This window comes from Pezoporus flaviventris, unplaced genomic scaffold (genome assembly GCF_033815535.1).
Source record: "Pezoporus flaviventris isolate CSIRO_AGI_PZ_B2104156 unplaced genomic scaffold, CSIRO_AGI_Pfla_v1 ptg000001l, whole genome shotgun sequence".
Lineage (NCBI taxonomy): Eukaryota > Metazoa > Chordata > Aves > Psittaciformes > Psittacidae > Pezoporus > Pezoporus flaviventris.
In genome coordinates this window covers 1,219,299-1,245,367 of record NW_026892549.1, presented here as the reverse complement: position 1 = coordinate 1,245,367, position 26,069 = coordinate 1,219,299, and the positions used below count along the sequence as shown (strand labels likewise).

At 38.8% G+C, this 26,069-nt stretch overlaps 1 protein-coding gene across 3 annotated transcripts in view; it reads right to left on the bottom strand.

Annotated features, from left to right (window-relative positions):
* The window catches only part of MAP3K2 (mitogen-activated protein kinase kinase kinase 2), a 54,874-nt gene extending 32,717 nt beyond the window's left edge, over positions 1 to 22,157 (bottom strand). For 2 of the 3 annotated variants that reach the window (XM_061460089.1, XM_061460245.1), the window contains exons 1-2: positions 22,036 to 22,157; positions 1,563 to 1,632 (exon numbers count right to left, since the gene is read on the bottom strand). In XM_061460089.1, coding sequence (XP_061316073.1) covers positions 1,563 to 1,566 — 4 coding nt within the window. In that variant the 5' untranslated portion in view covers positions 1,567 to 1,632; positions 22,036 to 22,157. Of the gene's footprint in view, positions 1 to 1,562; positions 1,633 to 10,190; positions 10,400 to 22,035 lie in introns of all 3 variants that reach the window. The other variant, XM_061460168.1, reaches the window with a different exon arrangement.
* Positions 22,158 to 26,069: the final 3,912 nt, after the last annotated feature.

Here is a 26,069-nt window from a genome sequence, read left to right as displayed (position 1 = left end):
AAAGCAATTAAAACTACAGTAAAGCAAAGACACACAGGAATGCCTCTGTTCATCCATCTGCCCACCATTAAAATCTGCTGCATCTGAGATGGACTGAGGCCATGCTAGACATGGTTTGCCCTGGATATGGGATGCTCCTTTAGGAAAGCACTTAGAAGTTCAAAATCCTGTACATCCATCATTAAGAGAAATCTGTCACTAATACTTTATATTAATTCCTTGCCACAGCAAAGCTACCATACTCAACATGCATCTAGAACTCTGGATAACAAAATTTATCGACAAAAGGTGTTGATTGTATGCCTTCACACTACTTCCCAAAGGATGTGTTTGTTAAAGAATTCCTAAGCACCGTGATTTACAAAAAACAGTATTTCTCAAACGTGGTCTTGAATAAAACTCAGCAAGCAAATATTTCAGGTATTCACCAGTGATGAGAACTCCTTCACACACTATTCAAATATAACCAAATATTTCTTTTATATCAGGAAATTGTGCAGTTCCAGCATCTAGTTTAATAGTTTCCTAACAGATCAGAAAGCTGGTCTGAAAATTATTAACTTCAATCATCACTCATGCTGTCTTTACTCATAACTACTAAGATGTGAAATCTATTAAAGCAAGTCTAATTAGCAATATTTAATAGCAGAACTGAAGGCATTCTTGCAACTCAGTTATTCCTTTTTTTACACTGAAATATATTCAAATCTTGCCACAATTAAAAGTTAAACTATTTTATGGTGTTACAGCCTATTCTAGTGCTGTTATTCCAGCAGTTGGTTGGAGGAGACTGAATTTCCAGTGGTCGCTCAGTAGCATATTTCATACAAAGAGAATCAAAGAACCGTGGCAAAGTATCTAAAGATTGCTGGATATCCAGTGTGACCCAGTAGCCATTTCTCTCCTACAAAATTTTGGAGAATATCAGAAATCTAAAGAGTGATGTATTCCTAGATTCAGCTACTTGATTTTTAAGCATGAGGTTAAGACAAATTAGTGTAACAATAACAGGTAAACAAAGGCAATACCAGTAACCATGTTTTGGTTGGTTTGTTAGATTATAATAACAACACCGTCAACTCACTAGAAAGCATGCACAACTTGAAAAATTAATACCAAATTTGAAGTAATATGAATATGCTACATATTTAGAAAAGCACAGACCATCTACACAGTCCTGCCTTTATACTGCAATGACACAAGGCAACACAATAAGATTCTTAATATAGAATTTGGGGGTGGTGGGGTGGTGGTGGTGGTGTTTGTTCCAAATAACCATTACCTTTTAAGAGCACAGTAGATATTGCCCAGTACCCTAATACCATGAATCTTATTTTACCTGAATTTTTAAGTTACCACATAGTGAGGGAAAAGTGCTATATTCCAATAGAAAAAACACAGAAGTATTATGAAAGGTTGAACACTGCCTTTCCCATACACATTGCATTGGGTTTCACAGCAAAAGCACTTATTTCCTAGGAATGGTATTAATGGTTCTGGTCTTCAACAGAAATCAAAAGTGTCCAAATTAAATTTTTCCTACACATGACAACAAGACATACCCATAATGGCAGTGAGTCTGAAAACTTGAACTTCAGGGAAACTGTTGCTTCATTAGCATTATTCTATTTCCTAAAATGTAAAAATCAAACACACAGTTATTGAAGTTGTCAAAGCAATGTAAAACAGTCAACTCTTCATTGCTTACAGTAAGGTTTTTTAATATCCCAGATATCAAATATGCATATTGTTGTGAATTAAGTTGTGCTAGCTGAATTTGTTTAACATGTATAAACTACAAATAAGATTGCATATGTGGATAAGACATACAGAGAAAACAGATATTGTCCCCAAAGCCTCACTGGGCTATCAGCAACATATACAGGCTTTCAGAAGACACAAAGCCCAAACTAAACATTCTTCTAGACTCAAGATGAACCTCCAAATGATGATTAATAGCTTAATTAGCCATAACAGTGCTACATGGGTTACTCACTAGTCCAGATTATAAAGAACCAATTCCTTTTCTACAGGTTCCTGTATCTGGTATACAAAGTTCTGTGTTTAGAACTACATATATTTCATATGTATTTATTTATATATATGAAACTCACAGTACAAATCAAGAATCATCAATACCTACTGATTATATAAACTAGAAAACTTTAATTGGTAAGGTTTTTATAATGATAATGCAAGAGCATTACACAGATACCCCAACACCCCTGAAAGCAAATACCTCTGGAATATAGAGGGTATTAACTTTTTGTATACAATATAGAAGTTATCCAGAAAATCAGAAACACAGGGAACACATTTATGAACAAACCCTGTCTGTCACAATATCTTGAACACCAGCCAATTAAAAAAAAAACAACAACACAATAATTAAGGGCCAATTAAAATAATCTTTCAATGAGATTCTATTACGGTGCTTAAGAGCAGAAAACTAAACACATATCCCTAAATAAACAATGAGGTTTGTTGTAATCCTGACTACCAAAGGAAGAATCAGAATTTTTAATCCAAGATCATGGAAGGTAACTCTTCAATTTTTTAAGCAGTCACTGTGACCAAGTAGGGAGAGTCTATTCCCCTCTCCCTCTTCTCGGCTGCAGTGGACTATTCATCCTTCTGACTCAGAGAAGAAAAATCTACCCTGCTCTGATAACACAGATGATTTCCCTGCAAGTTCATTCAAAAAGCTAAACCAACAGAATGACCCTTTTTTGTGTGTTTTCTCATGGTTTAGTTCCTTGCCAGTGTCATATGACCCATGACACCAACACAGGACCACCTTTGGGAGCACATGCTGAGAACAGAGGGGAGGCAGGCAGCTTTTTCAGCACCATTCAGTCAGGCTTACTTGCTTTAATATTCTGCTAATTTTCTAGCTAATAACAAATTAGTTACAATTTTCCAAAGGATTTCTGAGGATCTTCATTTAGGCATCTAAGAGTTTCTGGCACCATCTCTCTTACATAGTGATTTCATGAAAACAGCCTTTTCAAGCAATATTTATTTCATCAGTGGAACTAGAAAGCTTTAAAGTACTTCTGGCATATTTTTCAGAAAGAAATTTGGACTTCAGAGGCATAAAAAAAAGTCTTTCCTATATACTGCTTTTTAGCTACATATCAGAGGACTCATCTACTATTGAGTATTTCAAGCTCCCAAGTAGAGATCAGGCTTTCAAAGAAGATTCAGAGGTCCCACTCTACAATCAGAAATCAGTTCAGCTGAGAGTGCATGCAAGAGAGCACATTAGAACTAAAAGCTGAAAATATGATTCAAGCATATTCCGAGTTACATACTCCCAAGTACATCAAGCACCTCAAAACAGTACCTGAAATAGCTTCCAAGTGTTGTGGGAAAGAAACTCCCCTCTAATACTTTGTAAAGTATTGAAGCCTGCAAGAGTGAGTTTAGTACATCTGGCCTGAGCTGCCCACAGTCTCAAGACACAACCCCAACTTTTGCTGCTAACATGATCCCCAGCTTCGTGGTGCCACCACAGCAGGAGGCAGAAATGTCAATTAAAAAAATAAAAACAACAACAAACAAGCAAACAAACAAAACCAACAAAAACAAAACACAACAAAAAAGCAAGCTGCTATGGTACACAAGATTCCAGGAAATCTGACTTACTTTGCAAACTGGGATTACCTTTAAAGTCTTAAATACCACTAATGTTTTTCCCCACATCTGATTCGTTGCATCTTTTTCATCCCCAGGAGTCAAAAAGGTAAACCAGAACAGATGTTCAGTTATTTCCTTTGCCATGTTTTTTGTATCAGCAGTACTCTTGGAGAATCTTCCACAGAATTATTCACTAAAGTCCCTATAAAACACGTATTTAATTCTGTGCTGGATCCAACTGTCTTAGAATGTGAGATAGTGCAATTTTATAAAATGCATGATTTAATGAGCTGTGTTACTACATTAATCATAAAATGTGTTTCATGGCTTTGGATTAATTACTCTGTAACACTTCCTTGTAAGCATTTCAGAGAAATACATAAATCCTGTAAGACATTTTAAAACTTCCGCCACACTTGAAGAAAGTTAAAAGAAGTTGTATCTCCAAACAAAAATACCCTAAATGTTCTTCCTTAACCTAGCTGAAATAACCATATGTGGAAGCTCAAGATATTTGAGCTACAGGGGTCATAAAGGGCAGGCAAGTTGAAGAAGAAACATAGAATCATAGAATAGTTAAGGCTGGAAAGGACCTTAAGATCATCTAGTTAAAACCGCCCTACCATGGGCAGGGACACCTCACACTAAACCATCTCACCCAGACATCTTAGGAAAAATCTTCTGCAAGTTCCTCCAGCTAAAAGAATTCATTCTTGGAATCACAGAATAGTTAGGGTTGGAAAGGACCTTAAGATCATCTAGTTCCAGCCCCCTGCCATGGGCAGGGACACCTCACACTAAACAGTATCACCCAAGGCCTCGTCCAACCTGGTCTTGAACACTGCCAGGGATGGAGCATTCACAGTCTCCCTGGGCAACCCATTCCAGTGCCTCACCACCCTAACAGGAAATAATTTCCTTCTTATATCCAGTCTAAACTTGCCCTGTTTAAGTTTTAACCCGTTACCCCTTGTCCTATCACTACAGTCTCTAATGAAGAGTCCCTCCCCAGCATTCCTATAGTCCCCCTTCAGATACTGGAAGGCTGCTATGAGGTCTCCACACAGCCTTCTCTTCTCCAGGCTGAACAGCCCCAACTTCCTCAGCCTGTCTTCATACGGGAGGTGCTCCAGTCCCCTGATCATACTCATGGCCCTCCTCTGGACTTGTTCCAACAGTTCCATGTCCTTTTTATGTTGAGGACACCAGAACTGCACACAATACTCCAAGTGAGGTCTCACAAGAGCAGAGTAGAGGGCCAGGATCACCTCCTTTGACCTGCTGGTCACACTTCTTTTGATGCAGCCCAGGATATGGTTGGCTTTCTGGGCTGCAAGCGCACACTGAAGCTGGCTCATGTTCATTTTCTCATCGACCAGCACCCCCAAGTCCTTCTCCACAGGGCTGCTCTGAATCTCATCTTTGCCCAACCTGTAGCTGTGCCTGGGATTGCTCCAACCCAGGTGTAGGACCTTGCACTTGGCATGGTTAAACTTCATCTGTGGCATCTCTCATTAGAAGAACATAAACTAATGAGTGAGCATCTATCTCTTATCCCTTCTACTTCCTTCTTATAATAATTAAAAAAAAAAGAGAGCAAAAAACTAGAAAAACTGCAATTACATTTCTCTGTGTACCTCAGGGACTTCTCACTTTATCATCCCTTTTGATCAAAATTCTTTCTATCAAAAAAAAATATAATTAATCACCAACTAAACTTCTTAGCAAACTTTTTGTTAGCATTTAGAGCGACTCCAAAAACAAGCTAATAACATTAAAATGATTCTGGTTTTAACTGCTCATTTTTGCAATGGACTGTAACAACAGGGTGGTGGTGGGGAGAAAGCTAAAAAAGGAAGCTGCCAAAAATATTTTTTTTCTTTAAACAAAAAAATATTCATTCAGTAGAAAGGGAAAAAAGCATACCCTAAGCTATGGTTACAAAGGAGCATTAGCAAAACACACAGCAAAGTAGATGACAATCTAGAACAAAAAGAAAGCAAAACAGAAAACTGGAACTCAGAGAAAGACTCTGGAGAAGAAAAGGCAGCAAAATATGAGAGCAGATGCAAAGGTAGAATAAGATTATGTCTAGGTCTCGCAGAGATGCAAGCAGCTTGAATTTGAATGTAATTAAAGAAAGGATGACAGAGAGTGAATTTCAAAAAGGTGATGATGTGATAAGAGTAGCAAACAAAGAAGAATATCCTAGCAACAGCATTTTGGATATAAGGGTGGAGAGATGTTGATTTATATTCATGATTCACTTCCCATCAGCCACCTTCCACAGAGCCTGGAAGTCTTTCAGAATGTGTGAAAGCTGCTGATGGAAGAAAACATCCAGGTGATTCTTGGAAATTGTTTTTAGCTATCTCATGGCAAATGAAAAAAAGCCTGAAGGTAATTAAGTCATGCAGATGATAATCCAATTGTTCAGACACTCTGTGCTGATTGTCCATATGTATACAACTTTCCCTGTAATAAACACAACAGGGTTAAGCTGCCTCTTGGTAACTGATAGATTAAAGCACACAACACCAGCATAAATGTTCTATCATCTCTCATGACTGGCTTGGTCACATTCAGAAAATTTGTAGGCTAGAAACAAACGAAAAAATAAAATAAGAAAGCTTTACCCTCACACAGCAGAGGAAGGTAGCAAGCAGATACTCTATGAGATGAGTATTTATTAAGTAAGCTAGAAAGGGTGTTTTAGTTCCGTGAATATGGAGCCATACAGTGTGCAGAAATTAAATGGTCTCTATGGCATCCAATTTCATAACATAAGTGCAATTTCTAAAGAGTAAATTTAGCTATGGCTACAATAAGAGCCATTAACTAATCATATGAGAACAGTAAAGGTAGTATCTAAAAGAACTTAAGAACATAAGGCTATGCTATGTTAAAAACTGAGAAAAAAAATATAGTGAAGCAAGCAATCTAATTTAGCCTGATTTTGTAGGGAACTCAGACTTCTACAGTAACACTTTATCATTATAGAAAGGTGCCTTATACCCTTGGAGTCCAAACCTGTTACAATAGCAGAGCAGGAATCTCAAGGATATCAATTCCCTACAAATCTTCACTAAAGTAGATCAGTCCAAGTATACATAGTTCCCCATTCTTGCACCAGAGCAAAATGACACAATGTGAACTCAAAAGAAGAAAGATGCACTATAATTATTCCAGCCACAGGTGAAGATTAAATTGGAGATTATGCTATATTAGGCATAAGCAAGTTAAACCAAAATGACAGGAACCAAAATAAAATTTGCTAGCATTGCTATTCAGACATGTCTATCTATAAAAAAGTAGATGATACAAAGAGCCAAGTAAATATTAAGAGTGAGTTTTCACAGAGAATTTTTCAGACTGCAGAATGGCTAAAATATAAAGTAAGACTATAAAAATTTATTTCATAACAAGAAGAATGAGCCAGGAAAAATGGTTTTACCTCTAAAGTGTTACTTGTAAAGAACCAACCTCTTACAAATCACAGTAAGCAAGGATAACAAAACCTCAAGTGATCACCTAATCAAATATACCTACTTAACCTTTAACCAAAATAATGTGCAGCACTGCTCACTCTGATTTTTAAATTAAAAAAAAAATCAAATAAAAATAGTGCCTGTGAACAAGACACTATATTTACTTGCAAATAATAATACCTAAATCTGAATTTCTACAGCAGACCTTTTCATAGCTCAAAGCAAATGTTGGCATAAATGACAGCAACTTACATAGCATGGCAAGCATAGAAGAAAATTCATTCTTGTTACAAGACATTAGTGGATACCTAAAAGCAGGTAACTCTATAAAACAAGAGTAAGAGAGAGGATTTTATCTGGACATACACACAAATGCACACTGGACAAAAAAACCACCCTTTTCAAAGACTATGAAAGCAGTGGCAACAATGCAAAATCATTAAGGAGAGAAAAAAAGAGAAGCAAAAAGCAGTAACAAAAATATTTAAGCAGATAACAGAAAGGTCTGCAATAACTGGAGTCTAACAATAACCCATCAGATATTAATTCAGTTTTAGAAAAATTCAGATCTTTAACTTATTGTAAATATACATAAGAAAAGGTGTTCACAGGGAAAGCAGAAAAGGGAAAGAAAGATTAAATCAATGCAAACCAAAAGCCAATGACGCATTGATATATGAAGGTAAGATCTGTAAGACAAAACAAAACAAGGGAGTCTGTATGTCAAATTTGGAACATTAGAAATTAACTGATTAATACGATAACAGAAACATTCCTGTCACAGTACCATGGGATCTTTTAAAATGAAAACATATCACAGGGGAATTAACAGATGAAAGTTGCTTAGGAAAAAAGCTGTTAAGCTTCCAGCCTTCTCTGCACACCTCAAGGAATCTTAAGGTCCAAAAGCTGGCAGGGAGTTATCTCGCATATCAGCAGCATGCCATAAAGGTTGTGAGCCAGAGAGCAGTAATATTCTCCTCCTTAGGTCTTCCTCTGTCATGTGCCCCTCATATTCTGAAGCACTTTCTTCTCCTCTTAATTAATCCTGATAGTGAGATTAATTACACAAGCCAGGATACACTGAGAAAGTTCACCTAATTCTGCTGTACTAGGAAGGAGTGACGAAACAGGAGAACCCACCAAGCTCTCCCAGCTGATGCCACAGAGCAAGGAAGAGACACAATCCAGACCAGCATTTCTCACAAGGCAGCAATTCAGGTGTGACTACCTGTCCTGGACCCAAGACAGCATGAGAAACTGTATTCCCCTCTATTTTTCCCCTTTACAGCTTGCTCTTCCATAGTTGCCATCATTCAACAATTCTATCCTGAGCAGCTGAACTAAATTCTTCTACCACTAGGATGACTGTTTGACAGAGTAAGTACCATAAACATATCAAATACTCCTTTGCAAAAAAGGCATTTCTGGTTTATTTCCTGCAAAGGACTTGGGTTTATTTTTCAAAAATATATTAAGTCTTTTTTTGATTGTCTGACTGTATGTAGCTTAGTCAGTATACTTCTAAATTTGGCCCTGAATTTCTCTCTCTTGTAATTAAACCAGTTCTGCAGAAGACTGAGCTATTTTAACCTATTTTACAGAGATCAAACAACCTTAAGCATATAGCACCATGAGCCAACTACCTAGATCAGCATAAAGTGCTTCATAAATTAATAGCACCCAATCCACCCAAAGTTAACAAACTTTCTTTTTTAATTTAATAAAAATGTATTAAGCGAATAGGGAACCACTCAGGTACACGTGTTTTACTGAATTTAGAGGATGAAATAGCTAGTGGTGATAAAAAACAGGAACAAATAGCCAGCATCCAGTTGTTTTCTGGTTTTGGGGGGAAAAAAAAAGTAAAAATAAAAAAAAAAATCAACAGTATATATCCAAACCACAGCACAGTGGTACTGGAATAGAAATTTCACCATCTACAACAGCAACAGATACAATGCACTAGCTATAATATACTTCAGATCAAATACTTTTAATTAAAGATCCAGGGACATGTAGGAGTCTAACAACACCTCTTCACAAGATTAGTGGTTCAGTTTCCTGGACCATTCTAGAAAATATTTGGAAATACCTGGAAAACAAGAAGATTCCAGTGGATTCTAAATATTGTATAAATAACTGAAAAGGCTAAGAGAAAGGGTCTAAGAGCTGCCATTATTTATCTTCACATCAGTTGAGAGTAAAAGAATACAATCATTAGCTTGGCTTCCACCTCAGAATTAAAAGCAAAACCACAGTAAATGCCTTGATTTCAAGGATTACTATTACTGCCAAGCAAAATACGGCTTCTTGAAATGATTACAGTTAACAGAACTAATTACAGCGACTACCCTACTTAGGTTTTTCCAACATATCTGGCTAAACATCACATGAAATTTTTATTATTTGCTTTAAAGTCTCAACTAATAAGAAACTCTGTTGATGGACTAAAATAAAACATTTTGAGATCCATATTCCTATTTAGCAGAAAACATTAATGATCACAATTCCTAGCGCAACCCCCTTCAACCAGCAATGATCAAGTAGACACAATAAAATATACAAATTACATCTTAAGCAAATAACCTGAATCATATTTAAAAGTCCAACAAAATGTATTTATACATTTTGTATATATATACACGGTTAATATTTTTAATACATATAATAATTTGTGATATTCCACAATTAAATTTTAATTGTTATTGCGTTTATTTTTTTAAAAAAGGACATGAGTTGCATTTATGGTGCTAAAACCGACAGAACTGCTTTTTGAACTTTTATCCTCCCTGCAGCTGGGAGGGCAACACCCATAATCAGAAGATATATTTTATATAAGCCTAAATATTGTTGTTTATTATGTTTATTTAATAATGGTTTTGCATTAAATGCACTTTGACATAAAGACAATCATTAAGGAAATTAGAAGAAAAAGTGGCTGCTGCAAGATATGACAGTCCTACCAGAAGACAGTTCAGAAGAATTATTAAATCACAACATATCTAACGTACCATCTAACACAAGTGCAATAAAAAATTAGATGGATAATGCAATCCTCACCTGTATAAAAATGCAGCGTATGCAGAAGCCATCTCGCTTCTGTACACAACCTACACATACACTGTTCAGTGCAGAATATCAGACAGACTGCAGACAACAAGTGTGGGATGGCTGAAGCCTCAATACCTTTACTGTTGTTACAGATGTATCAGGTATCTCTACAATGTGCAGACTTGAAATTTCTTAAACTGAAGACTTTCAAAATCCTCCTGGCAAGAAAAAAAAAGTGAATTTATGCCTAAGTTAGCATACAAGACCATGCAGACTTACCTCATCTGTACAGCTACAGATACAATTTGGTACTTGCTTATTTTTTAAAAAGAATGGTTACCAGCTGTTCTCCTGCTAGAGTTTAATAAAAAAAGGACAAAAAAAAAAAAAAAGAAACACAGACTTGCATAAAATACAACTTTTAATTATGGATAGTGCCCTCCCCATTACAAGAAGGACAAAACCTTTAAAGCAGTACTGTCAGTTCTAGCACCAAAAAGGCAGCTCATCTCTCAAAGTACATTGAGAAACAGACTTCAGAATGAACTGAAAGATCCAACATGCCCAGTGACAAAAGCAAATCTTCATCCTACTCTGATTAAATCTTTAGTTCCTGCTGTTCCATAAACAGTAATTTGACACATTCATAGAACATTTATCAACTTGATGAACAATGATCTTGACTTGAAAAAACGCGTGCTGGAAGTTTTGAGAATGCAGGGATGTTTTTTAAGGATTGTTCTCATAAAAATGCAAAGTAGCAGATAATTTACTTCAAGATGAGTGTATAGCAAAATTATGCTTTTGAGATAAGTATCTTAACACTTACAGCAATATTCACAAAGAGTAACTGTAGTCTAGGAAAGCTAATCTCTCTATACTTCCTTTACAGCTGATAGGGAGCGATAAGCATATTTAGAGAGTTTCAATGCACTTATATGTAAGTTTCCTGCTTTGAATGAACCTCTTCTTTCCGAATGGCATCAAGAGCCTCTACTGGCTAACCCTTCATGAGCCCACTCCACTTCAAGTACACAAAAAAGATAAGACTGTAATCGGCCTCAAACAGAAAAGCATCTGCTTTCCTCAGCAAGACCTCTTTCTTCACCTAATTCAAGTTTTACAGAACTTCTTTTTTTCCTGTATCTGTTATTGCTCAGCAGCAGCCAAAGCACTCTGACAGCTCATTTCTTGACCTAACTGAAATATGACTTTGCTGATACATCAAGGAAACCTGCCTTGAAAGTCATAATGCTTCCTAAGACCTGTTCACAATTCCAAGAAAAAACAAAACAACAGACCAAACTTAAACACATGCATTTTAAAGTGAGAAAGGGTCACAACAGCTGTAACTTGTGGACAGATGCCATAGTGACACCTTGCAAAATATTTTAGTGTTGCCCATTTTGCAACAGAACACAGTGGTTACAAATCGACTGCTCATACTCCTCTACTCTTATCCAAAAGCAGATTTTCTTACAAAGGTATGTTAAAAAGTAATAGACACAGTTCACTGGGCTACAAATAAACGCGTCACTGCCTCCAAATCACTCTGGCATCTCAGAAATTTTTTACCACCATCATGATGGGAAGCCTCAGAGCATCACAACACCTAAGAATAACAAATTCCTTGTCATTAAATAAGCTATATGCTATACTCACATCAAAAAAACACTGATGGCTTACGTTATCATGCCCATAGAGTAAAACACTTCTGTGATGTCTGTAACTTTTTTGCTAATTAACTATCGTATGTGAACTGAGTATCCCCATAAAAGGCTTCCCAAAGAAGACAGGTGTATGAAATTTCAATCCATACATTCCCATGAAGCATGCATTACAGTGAATGTCATAATCAGATTTAGGTGCTTTTGTTTCTTCTAAAAATCTCAGTGGTGCTCTCCACTCAGCAGCTGCTGTTGTCATTTGGAGGCCTCTGCTGAAGCTGTCATGAGTGGCATCAGTGTTAGTTTTACTCCAAACTTAGGACTCAGATATTTTAAGCAAGTCAAAATATTTAAGAAGTGCTAAAGGTGTTACATGTAAACTATTCCCCACTACAAATGTAACTACATGTCCCCTATTTGAGATCCCACAGATAGAAAACTTTTTCGTAAGTGTGTGTCACAGACTGTTCACAGCATACACTTTAAAAGAATAGAGTATATCTCTCTCCCTTGTCACAGAATTCAAGATCACAAGTCAAACCAAAGGACTAACTGGGCACAGTAAGCAAACTTAATCTTACCAGCACTATTGATACTGGCAATTTCTGCAACCTTCACAACTCTAAGAATGGAACACTGTGCTACAACCAGTGACAAATTAATTTTAAGAGTAACTGTTCGCTTACAAAGTAAACCTATCCCAAACCACGTAGCATCTATGACCAGCGCTCTTTAAGCAAAAATAAAGTACGTAAAAAGAAAAAGCAGGCTTCCAGCAGAAACTGAATACTGCAAACAAGTGGAGCATTTAAATTAATGTACAAGAGGAATTAGGTGTAAATCAGCCAGATTTTGCTTTTGAGAACACAACAAACAAAGCACATCCTTAAACTCCAGTAAGTACCTCTGTTCTTTTCAGTTCATCTTCCAGTTCTGTGTCAGTGATGGACTGAGAGACTATTTTAGGAAATAAGCCAGAGAAATAAACTCATTTTCTATTTCTACAGCTAGTTTTAATATCTATCTTCAGGTAATAAGAAGCTTCACTTTTCTTCAATATAACCATCACAATTGATAGCACCTTCCATTCAGCAAAACTCACTGATTTCACAGTCACTGTGGCATGAGAGTTTTAATCACAGCTGCAAATCCCATTAATATCATTTCAAATCAGGTACCAAAAAACCTGAACACAACAATACATGCAAACCTTTCTGATTAACATGGTCTGCCTGGCATCTTCTTGTGACACCAGAAAGGACAAAATCTAATTCTCCACAGTCATTTATGTGTCTTGGCTGTGAAGGCATCTCAGGTTTCATTTGCTATACGTCTTCTAAATCTTGCAACAGCTCAAGGAGCAATCCTCCTCAATGAACAGCCTTCATTACACACTATCTTACTCATTCCTCAAAGCACGGTTCTTCCTACACACTAAATAAGGCAGCAATACAATGAGGAAAACCAGAGCATGGCAATATAACTAAGATTTTTCTCATCTTCTTCCTCTGTCTTGCCATCAAGCTTTCACACTCCATTAACACACCACTGCCTGGAGCTTCTGCTTAAGATGCCTTTCCTGGCTCACACACCACTGCCTGGAGCTTCTGCTTAAGATGCCTTTCCTGGCTCACACACCGATCTTCCTGGTTCAATACCCTGTGGGCTCTCTCCCCATCATAACTCAAATTAACTCTGCACATTGTCAGGCATTTATTCCATTATTTCCATCCTTAATAAAATACAAAATGCAAAAGCCTCTCATAATACATTAACATGGAATATTTAAGTAGGATAACACAGGAGTCATACAGAACTCTGACACAGCGTAGGAAAAAAAAAAAACAAAACCAAACCTCCCAAATCGATTTCCAATTCAAGAGTAAAACATTCACCAATGACAACAACAAAGAGCAATAAATTTAACCAGGGAGCCACAGGTATGGGTATACTCAGACATCTCACATTTGGAACTATACAGAGGACTTGAGAAGACAGACAAGTATAACCTTAATATACATTAATGGAAACTGAGAAAACCACATGTGCATGCATAGGTAAAGTACTATGCAAAATCCAAGAATTTTTTTTACCACATGCATAAGAAGATTGTGCATCATTTTTGTAGCCAGCAGGTCTCACCGAGCAGGTCTAAATGGACAAACTTGTCCATTTTCATATCCATATTCAGTATGCACTGTTTTTTAAATAGCATGATCCACACAGACTGACACAGTAAGATACTGCAAGTATACAAACACTTTCACTTTGTGCTTTGCTAACAACCTTCAGCTTCCTGCAGACCAGAGGAAAAAAAAATATATATAAAAAAAGTAATTTAACTCAGTCCCTCACGATAACATTTAAACCAGAATGTAACAATGAAAGCCTCACTTTGTCAAAACACTCCAGAATCAAATACAAAGACATGAACACAATGTATCCTCACATTTCCTTCTTACATTCCTTCTTACATCTCCCCCTGCACACCCCTTAACAGTGGGTACTAAATCATCACAGTGACATCTATGATGCTACATAATTATACTTTCCTCTCAAGTGATAAAAATTTAAGAACCCTCATAAATACAGATAATAAGGTAAACTAACTAGAGACTCAAAAGTTCCAGTGGAAGGATTACTATGCACATGCCCACATCTAATAATCACCTTTAACACTACAGTTCCACTGCCTAGGTCGCTTTTCTGTCAAGGGAATAGTCCTGCTTTTCTACAGGAACTGCTACTTCCCAGATGAACCGCAGTGACAAGCAGGAGGTGCAGGGCAAACTGCTAATCCAGCTGAAAAGATTTATTTTAAGTTTTAATTAACCATCAGCCTATGTAACTGATCCCACAGTTCTAAAGAACCAATACCAACACAAAAAAAAGGAGCAAGAACTCATGCTGGGACCATCCCTCTTGGCCACTGCACAGATTCTGATCTTTTTAAAATCATAGAATCACAAAAGAGTTTGGGTTGGAAGGGACCTTAATGATCATCTAGTTCCAACCTCCCTGCCATGGGCAGAGACACCTTATGCTAAATCAGGTTGTTACAAGCCCTGTCCAACCTGGCCTTGAACACTGCCAGGGATGGGGCAGCCGCAGCTTCTCTGGCCAGTCTGTGCCAGTGTCTCACTACCCTCATAGTGAAGAACTCCTTCCTAATATCTAATCTGAATCTACCCCCTGTCAGTTTAAAGCCATTCAGTCACTATCACGGTACACTTGGACTTCCAGTGCTGGAAGTCTCCTCAAAGGCTTTCTTGCAGTCACAGCAGAAGGAAAAAGACCCTTGCATCAATAAATCAGTTAAAATACAGAAAACTGCAGACATGGTTGTTCTCATAAGAAAGGAGGGTACCAGTGAAGCTCCACATGAGTCTGTGTTGTTCAAGATACTCTAAACTATTCAAGAGGCAGGAGCAAGGTGAAAAGTTTTCCAACAATACTGTGCCTATCAATATTACAATATTTGGGAAATCAAAGTAGAGGAGGTGGTCTTTATCAAACTCAAGGGACTGAGCAAGTAAAACAGGAGACAGCACAGATGAATGAAAGTGATACAGGTTGGGGGGCAGAGGTGAGGGTGGAGAAAAGCAGCTCTAACTTTGCAGACAACAAACCAATAGGCTTTGCACTGAATACTGCCAACACTCACAAATGAAAGACAATTAGGAATTATTAATTTTTATAGGAGGGTGAGGGGAAACACAAACCAGTTCAAAACAGATGACACTCTGCCCATCTTGAATACTATCAGTCATGCTAGGGCCTTCAGCTCCAGAAGAGACGAGTAGTTTCAGAGAAGAGCAAAAAGTAAAATTGAAGGCACAGAATGGGTTCTAGAGGGCAAAACAAACAGGCAAGTTTCAGAAATATTCAGGTGGAAGAAGAAAGCGATAAAGAGTTACAAACTCATATGAGGAACAAAGAGATGGATTGTTCATTCTTTCCCAAAAGAAATGTGGCACCAAAGGATACCAGTACAAGCTAAGTTCAAAAATTATAAATAAACAAATAATGCAACAAATACCATACCAAAGGATATTTGGATACCAGACATTTAGCAGCATGAAAAAAATCCAACAACTGCCAAAGTTGAGGATAAAAGTCCAAAAGCTACTAGCCACACAAAAACCACATCGGACTTAGAACAAACACATTTCTGAAAATATTTAGGGATTGAAAGAATATTCAAGCTAAGTACTATATAAGCTTGCCCTGTCCTCACTCTTCCATAAGCATTCACTCATGCTCACCTGTTGGAGGAAAACACTTCATTATCTTCTGTTTGATTTCACTACAGTTTTTTGGTATTCATGATAGTGCCAGTATCACAGTCACAGAGCCATAATAGATATTCTCTAATGGAACTGACTGCAGCGGTTTAAGAAGTTATGCATTACACTATCCACCTTATCCCTGCCTGAAGTTACTGCACTTACTGGTATCAGCAGCGCAAGAAATGCTTTTCTAATTCCTTATACCCATTCAAATATCAACAAGCCATTACTGAAAATACAAAACAGCACTTGAAGATTTGGGGTTTGTTATTCCAATTGATTTTTTATTAAAAAAAAAAAAAAAAGCCTAAAAGCTTCATGCTGGAGTTACAATAATTGTGACATTTCTAAAAATACACATGGTGTGACAAAACAACAATTAAATACAGGTTGAGTTTCACCAGTCATGAGCAGTTAACATCAAAAAATATTTAGGGTTACAATTCTCATGTTGTAGAGAACATGAACATCTTCATGTAGAATATCTTATTTTCTTCAGATTTTCTTTAGCAGTTTAATTACTGCTTGTGTCAGGATTTTAGTTCTCTTTTAAAATTCAAACAGCTTGAGCTAGATGTATCCTAGCTTTCAAATCCTGGTTCAAAGGTGAGACCATAGTTCCCACTGTTATCATTTTGGTAACGTGACATTCAATTTGTTAGCATTTAGAGAACTCTCTTGTCCAAATTATTTTGAAATAATTTTGGGATAGGCAAGAGGTAATCAACACTGACTACTTATTTTTGCAAAAAGTTAAAGACCTTGTTTAAGAATCATTATTGATGTCTGTTTTGTTTTTTTGTGAAGGCAGCACTGCTGAAAGAATTGCAGAATTTGTCCCATCTGTGATCTAGCCTTGAAAATTATGGTTAAGATCATTTATATAAGTCAGATAAAGTGGTGTAAGCCAGGGTATATATAACAGCATAACAGATGTGCTGAATACATCTGCTCCATAGTTCACTCTGCAATTCTTCCAATAAGGCATGCCTATATAATAAAAATTTCTTCTACTGTGTCATTGGACTGTATGACGTCTCAGAATAGCAAAAGGCTTGTTCATGTACTGCTGGACTGACAGAAGTTACCTTAGCAAAATGACTTACTTGAAAGACAGTACATGTATAAAACAGGCTGGTAATGACACACTTTTGCCAATAAAAGCTGCATCTAACCCTAGGAGAACTTGTTCTCAATCAAGTTTCCTGTTACAGAGCAGGGTATATGTTCAAAAGCCACAGGGATTGTATGTGCTGGCAAATAGATGTGGAAGAGCAGAAACTGCACATTTTCCTGTAGAATAATTTATTGAACAGTGATCCTGGTTTGAGTCTAGAAATGCTTACTATAAGAAAACTAACCAGAAATAAAGACTGAATTCAATATAGTATAAGGTGCTATTCTTCAGAGAGATAATTCAAACTCATACGTATGAAGAAAGGGATACCTGATCTAACAAGCAGTAATACAAGCTCCTGTGTTAACATGCAGGAGCAAAACAAAAAGCCAAAAAACCCCAATAACTACACCCCCCCCCCCCCCCCAAAAAAACAACCAACCAACCAAAAAAAAACCCAAAAAACAAACCCCACAAAAAACATATAAAAAACACACCAAAAAAAGCACCAGCCTCTACCATACCTGCAGACACACACCCCAGAATGACATTTTAATAAGGCTGTCATGTTACTTCTCCTGCAACTTACAGAGTAAGTTAATTGTTCTGGTGCTGTAAGACTTTGCCAGGGGAACTTTGAAAAAGATATAGACAAATCACACAGAGTCCAACAGAGGTTACAACAACAACCCTGAGAAAACTCGATCTGTGAAGAAAAGGCCTGTTTGCACAGTTTAGTAAAGAGAAGTCTGAAATAAAAGGAGAAGGAGTCTTCACATATGCAAACCATTGGTGCAAAGAGTACATAAATCATTATCCTGCATGAGTAATAATGCTTGGACAAGAACTAACTGGCTCAAATAGCATGAAGACAGAGACTTAAGTTAAATATTAAAAAAAAGCCTCCTAACTATAACAATAGTTATGTACTAGCTACAAATAGATCTGTGAAGAGGTGTGGTATTCCTCTCTTTTGAATTTTTTAAGAGTAGATCAGACAAATGCCTGTCAGACCTGATTTCAGTGTGTTTGTTTCGAAAACACAGCAGGGGCTGACTTCATGAAATCCCTTCCCTTCTTACACATCTATAATTTCTTCATTTATCCAAATGACAACTGTTTATCCATGTTACCATACCTAAGCTTTAGAAGTACAGTCCTTGCAACATAAATATCTGAAACATTTGAATTTTATCACATTGCTGTTGTCAGACTGATAGTGTACTTTGTGAAGCATCCTTTACTACTGCAGATAATCCACAGAAGTGGACAAATGATTGAATGGAAATACAGAAAGAAAAGCAAGTGAGGATAACATAGTAAAGGACTCAAAGAACAAAAAATATGGCTGAAAACAAAGCTACAGCAAAGAAAAATACCTGCTGCCTGAAGAAAATTATTTTTGTCTATCATGCGAAAAACTAAGTTACAGTTTGCTAGTATAATTTCAAAAACATGCAATAATTTGAGATACAGAAATTAAGGTAAGTAAAAGACTTTGCAAATGGACAGGGAAAAGTCACATCTTTACAGGCCCCCCTACATTACCAATTCCCAACTCCCAGTTTTTAAAGCACATTGAAGATACCCCTCGCTTTGGCCTTGCTCTAGTAAGTCCAACTTCAAATGACCTCATTAAGCTGGGCTCTAAACTATGCCATATATATATTTCTGGGTCAAGTATCCCTAGAGAAGTGGATCGCACAGGTGGAAATCAATGTAATATCCTCACAGAATTCCACCTTTCCTTTTCTTATTGTCACCAAACCTTCTACAGCTCCTCAGAAACTACACAAGGTGAATATATTAAAGACACCTCAGAAAATAAAATGCAAACAGCATATTAAACTAAGAAATCAGTTAATACAGCCATAAGCTGCATTTGTTATTATTACTGTATTACTAAATCAAGATGTCACACTACGATCCAGAAGTGAGAATCAGGACTGCACCACATTCTGAGCATGTTCCCACTGCCCAATTATATGTTTACATGTAATTCCTTAGCACTGCAACACACCAAACTATTAAAAGAGCAAATGCAGTATTTATTGTTTTAAAAAAAGACTTTTATTCTCTCCCATAGAAAAAACAGCGTACTTAATAGAATTCACTGGGGCTTTTGTGGCCTTTTTTTGTTTGTCTGTTTGTTTTGTTTTTTAATACTGTGTCACTTCTACTTCAGAATTTAGAAAGCTTAAGTTTAGAAATTAACCTTTCAAACTTAGTTTTTTGCCGATTAGATAAGCCTAGGCAGAGTCAGTAGTCAATATATATATTTACATTATTTTATCATACGCATGAAAAATAAGCCCTGCAAAAGTAACAAGATGTACTTAATTATGTTGCTCAGTCACATTTTCCTAATTTACTGCTTTTTCTCCAAGAGTAGTCTAAAAAGAGACTAATGTGAAGAGCAACAATCTAAAACAAAATTATTAGAAAATACATTCATTACTACAAACCAAATGTGTACCTCTGGATAGATCAAAACACCTTTGGTTGTGTGTTTGGTGGGAGAGGGGGAATCAGTGAAGGGAATTACTACTATAATTCTCAGGTTGTATTTCCTAAAAAAACATTTTCAGTTCAGAGAACGCTCAGCTAGAGAGCCACTGAATAATCCATCAAAAAGTATGTTACATCTTACTCACTACTTCTGACAGCTTACTGTGGTAAAAAGTCAGCCTGCAGTAAAGATAATAAAGATGAAAAACATAAAATGAAACTTAAGATTACTAATACACAAAGTTTTTTCAAAACGTGCTCCATGAATACCTAAGAATGATAAAGGTTTAAAAACCAATAACTGTAATTTGCACCTAAATGTTAACATTGTATTTTAGGAATTTATAAGAAAAAATTTAAAGTAAAAAATATAAATGTGAATTAAATTTACAGCATGACCAACTTCCTTGCTTTCTCCAGAAGAAAGCTTTACCTTTATAATAAAAAGGTAATTCTTATGCATTTAGCCACAATAGGCTCTAAATTCCACAAGTCTGTTCATTTATGCGCTTTCCCAAGAACCACAGCAAAAAAACACTGATGGGTCTATGACCACATTTGAAAGGCTATGCATTTTTTGAAATAACTAGAGTTTTATCAACATTTTACAAAAAGCTTCTCTACCATGATATTAAACAACACGGTATGCTCTTGTTAACCTACATTAATAAAGTCTACCCGTTGCAGGTATCTGCCTACCCACATATATATAAAAGCTCTCAATACTACCAGATGCCACAGCTATCTTCAGAAAAGTTTCTTCTGACAGTTTAGAAATCTGAGCAAGCCAAGACAAGCCATTCAGAAACATCTGTTTTCTTCACCATAGTCTTCCATTAGTGTCAGGCAAACTACCGACAGAGTTCATCAAGACAAACTGTACACAGATCTTCCTCCAGCAGCAAGTCATTTGATAAACATTTCCCTGCTATTCTGCTTTATCAAAATGCAACAGAACCTTGGAAAAACCTCAAATTAATTGTATACAGCCTCACATTATCCGAATTAATATTTGGGTTCAATACATTTCTGTGACAATTGTGACAAACACAAAGTGTGAAGAAAACAAGAATTCCAGCAAGTTCTCATTTTTAAATGTATTCCTGAGGAAAGCAGTTACTTCCAAAATCAGCAAAGGCATACGTGACAATAAAATTTCCTCATGCAGTATTTCTCTCATTTTCAAGTGACAGTGACAGGCTCCATGAAGAGTGGGAACCAAAACAAAAAAATTCTTCTGAGGTTTTTCAGTGTGGCCTAAGTACTAACTTATATCACTGCCCATCCACTTAAAAAGATCCATAAGGGAACCCCATAGGAAAGAGCACTTTCTAGGGTATTCTGCTAATAAATGTTATGCCATCAGAGAATCCAAGATGCAGTGCAAGACAAGCATGTAGAAATTTATTCTGCAAATACTACTACATCTTTGCCATATGCATAGCAACACATTACTGAAGGCCTCTCACACTCTGCAACGTGCTGCATTGTTTAAAGAAAAGAAATGCTATAGCTGAGAAACATTTTCTGCAGACCAGAAATTCCCCTTACTTCAAAGCAGGTTTCTATTATCTTTTACAACCCTCTTGGAGGACATTTCATGATACAATACATCTTTGAAGCACTCAGCTTATTTAATGCTTTGATCTTCAGTAATTCCACAACCAAAAAATATAACCAGCTTTATGAGGCAAAAAATTAAGCCAGAAAAAAAAAAAAATTAAATCCAAAACCCCAAATCCATCCAACCTCATGGGTGCTGCAATGCACCTCAAATACAAGGAAAAAATAATCCAACGTTCACTTTTCCTCTGACAAAAATATCTCACAGAATCTGACCTACATACCCAAATCATAGTGCTGCTATCACTGTAGAGCAATTTAAAGACAGGATGCTACAGCATCAGTATGCAATCACAGCAAGGTTTACGGTGACATACAAATATCTGTAGAGCTCGTAAAATCCTTGGGATTCTGCAGTTCTAACGTAAATGCCTAATAAGCCCCTCGCCCGCCCCCCCCCCCCCCCCCCCCCCCCCCACCTCAAAGAGCTACCCCGCCGCGTACCTCCATCTGCCGAGGGCCGGTGCCCCCAGAGGCTCTCAGCAGTGCGGTTCCCGCAACCCCCCAATCCGGCCCGACACCTCCTGGACACCGAAGCGGCCCCTTCAACGCGCTCTGACAAATCCGCCCCCTTGAAAAGCACACCGCATCCGGGCCGCTCCCGCCCGCCCTTCCCCAGAGCGACTCCCGCCCGCCCCGCCGGCACCAACCTGTGTCACAGCGGAGGCCGGGGCCCGCGAGGGACCCCCCGCACTGCCCGGGGGCGGCGGGCGCAGGCCCGGCTGGGCGGGCGGCGGGGAGGGAGCGGCCAGGATTCCGGAAAGCAGCCCACCCCCCCGGAGGAGGGGGGGAAGGGGCCAGAGGCCTGCCCGCCCGGGGGCACGGCGGGGAGGGTGACAGGAGGCACCGAGGCCGGCACGGAGGGAGCCGCACGCCGCGGCAGGCCCGTAAGGGGGCGAGTGGGAAAGGGGTTCCCGGAACGCTGCCGCCGCGACAGACCCGGGCCGCGTCGCGCCGAGCCGGGCCGGGCCGGACCGAGCCCGGGCGTCGGGTGGTGGCGGGGGGAATCCCGTCAGGCGTGAGGCGCCGGTAGCCGCTACCGCTCCTGCTGCCAACCGAAAGCTCCTCCTCCCCCTCCGCCGAAACTCGTGACGTCAGCTGCGCTGCCAGCGGCGGGCGGGGAAGGAGGGAGCGTCACGGCGCACGGGCGGGACGAGGAGAGCGTTCCTCCTCTGCGCACGCGCAGGAGGAGCAAGCAGGGAAGGGTAGGAGGGTTTATGTGGTGTGGGTCTGTGCCGCCCGGGGCACAGCGGCCTGGTGAGTGCAGGGCTTCAGCGCTCCGGGCAGCGCTACTCGTTCTGCCAGGCTCTGAGCTGTTGGCTTACTGCGGGTTTGTTATCTCCGATGATCAAGGGCAGAGTGCGAACGTTCCCCGCCGGGCAATCATGGCTCCTTCGCTGCTTAGCTCAAAAAAAACCTCTTAGCCCCGGCGTGCCCGGAGTAGCTGCCCTGCGGTAGGACAGGCTCCCCAAACTCCACCTTGAGCAGGCCACATACGACTTTAGGACTATCCAAAATGCTGGTCTGCCACCTTCAGGATGTCCATTTTTCTCACAGTGCAGCCTGACTGCTCTCTGCAGGAGCCACCTTCTTCCTTCAGGAAGTCAAGACATGCAAAAAAGAAGGATGCTACCCGAAGTTAATCAGTGAGGAAGTACCTCCCAGTACATAGCAGGACAGCTATGACTGCTATCCTCGCAGTCTAAGTAGCACATGACTGTAAATATTACTACAGCAGTGTAATCAGTTTTGTACAGATTTAAAAATAAGCTTGCAGCCATGAACCATTGCGTAAAAATGCACGAGTGACAGCGTGTTTAGCAAACCCTTCGAGTGACACTGATGATGGGCAACGGATATACAGAGAGGGCAGCAGCGAGCTGTGCTGATGCACCCCACTGCAGCACAGCTGCACTCAAGCGCTGCTTTCCAGCTACGTGGGCAAAGGTATTTAAGACAATTGGAGGCTTGTAAAGCCTGGACAAGCCCTCAAAATTTACCCAAAACAAGGGCTAGGGGTTTATTTCGGTCACCCTAAACAAACCTAGGAAAATCTACTTGAATGGAAGTTGTAAGACATTGTTATTATAGGCATACATAATTATGCTGGTAATACAGGCAAGTTTTCAGTGGGACAAGACCCCAAGCTGCACACCCAGGCACATAAACTTCCAGTGGGAACCACGTATAAAACTCAGGATTTGCACATCAAGGGCCACAGCTTGAGAGCTTTGAGATGTTCCACTGAAATCATCTGCAGAAAATGCTAAAAGAAAAATTGTCATCTTAAAAAAAAAAAAAAAAAAAGGATTGAAGAGGACTGTGCTAAAGAAAGACCATGTGATGAAGCATAGCCAAAAAGGGCACAAGGCTCTGATTCACACTGGTTAAATAAGAACTCCAGAGCCAACATGATGGAGATGCAGCTGCCTCTCAAAGCTAAGGCACTTTTTTCACAGTAGGCAAAATCGTCAGCCATGTTCATGAGACACCTGCTATGACCAAGAGCCTTTAACTAGAAAGTTAAAAAGGTTACCTTTTCTGCTAAAGGACAGGGAAAGAGCCAAGAAAAATGCTGACGTGTGATGCTCCTGCACCATCAAGCAAGATCAATGAGCCACAGCTGCTTACACAGCTTGGAAAACATTCAGTGTTTCCCTGGCCTTAATGCTCCAGTTCATGGCCATTTGTCAGTTTTAGCATCTTGCAAATAGATTTCACTGATGGAGGAAGGGTTAGTGAACAGTAGGTTTTGAAGTCAGAATTCCTTCACTATAGAAGCAGCTGACAAGGGTTGTGGAGAATCATCCCACATTCCTCTGCCCATGCAATCCTTTGTACTTCTGCACAAAGCCATCTTGGCACAGAGCACACTCCCTGCACTGTGAGCACTGTCCTGAGAGTGCTTCGCAGAGGTGATGTACATCCTGACAGACATCTGTTGTGCCATAATCCCTAAAACAGAACACCTTCAGTATCAGGAGCTAAATACTGACTTTGAGATAAAAAAAAAAAAAAATATCCATCAACATCAGTGACCAGCACTTAATGACAGTGGCTCATGGTGAGCTCAGCCCAAACCCAGGGGCATGGTTCTGAGATCATGTGTCATGCTACTGGAGCAAAATAAAGCTTATAGGGACAAGTATAATTGCTGATATGGAAAAAGAGTATAAAAATAGATGACAGAAGTTTCAGCAAAGTGTATTAGCTCCTGAAGCATTCAGCACAAGCCCTTTACAAGCGATGGAAGTCAGGAGGAGTGGATAAGCACATCTTAGGATGGTCTACTCAAGCAATTGACTGAAATTTGGCAGTAAGACTCTCCATGGATTCCAGAATCAATACCTCATTGCAGTAAGAGGTTTTCACCTTCTAGATGTATTGCTTGAGGCTAACAAGTGACTGTTAGTTAACACTAAAGACACAGCTTCTGAACACGTTAAAAAGGAACAAAACAGCTCCTTTTCATGGCCATGACATAGTCCTCCATTTCTTTCCCAAGTTTCTCTGCCTCCCCACCAGTCCTTCCTATAGCTGGCACCATATTACCATATTTTGAACTACATCCAGAAAAGGACCCAGTTAGGTGATCAATTTAATACTTCTTTTCTTTCTTTTTTTTTTTTTTTAAATCCAGAAGAGGGGTTAACTGCAAAGGAACAAGCTGCTAGAGACAGAGCAGGTAAGGGAAGTCAAAATATCTTCTTCTGGGAGCAGCAGCAGCATAGTGTTTGTGATGCCAAAATGTTATAATGTGATCCTCACTGGCAGGAGGCCAACATTCTTATTATAAATTTAAATCCAGCTCTCCTGCATTGAGCAAACAATAGTACTACTTCAAGCCTTCGCTAGCCTTACCTGCCTTCTGTGCTCTTTTGCCTTTCCAAGACAGAAGAAACACATGCCTGTATCTCAGCAGTTCCAGTTCCTCCCTATACAAATGCACCATCACTGTGAGGCTGATGCCAAAAGAGACGAAGAGCAAATAGCTCAGGGAAGACAGTCCTAAGCCTCTGTTGAAAGAGTTAGAGAAGAGGCTTCATCTTCCCGCTAGCAAATATATTTCTTACTCACATTGGAATCTCCCATCATAATCAGTATTTTGGACTTCATTATACAGTCCCACTGCTCAAGACATTTCAGTTTAGCTCCAGAGCAAAATGAAAAAAAGAGCAGCCAGCTACTGATCTGTCTGCAACACTTGAAACTTGTCTAAAATGTGGGAAAATACAGTAGTTATTCAGGTATGGAGTTGCTTCTCTAGAAAAAGCAAGCACGCTATAAATGAGACTAGGCAGCAGTACTGATGGGTTGCTTCATAAACTTCAATGATGGGGTTGGAGCAGATGAACCTATTTACCTTTAGGACTCAGCCACATTCAGTTACCCAGAACTGTGTTGACTTTACTAGTAAGATTATTCCCCTAATGGCTACATTACTCAGCCATTTAACACAAGCCAGCTATTCGAGATGGCAAGAGTAAACTAGGAGATGTTGATTAGAAGTAGATGAAATTACAATGTCTGGCAAATAGCATGCTTTCTTAAAGATTACACAGGATACTTTATAAAACTATTCAGAAGACTAAGCATAACCATAAAAGTTTGTAACAAGAAAGTCTTGTATTTGACACTGCTCAGACTATATTCCCTTCAGCAAACATGATGACTGTTTATCTTT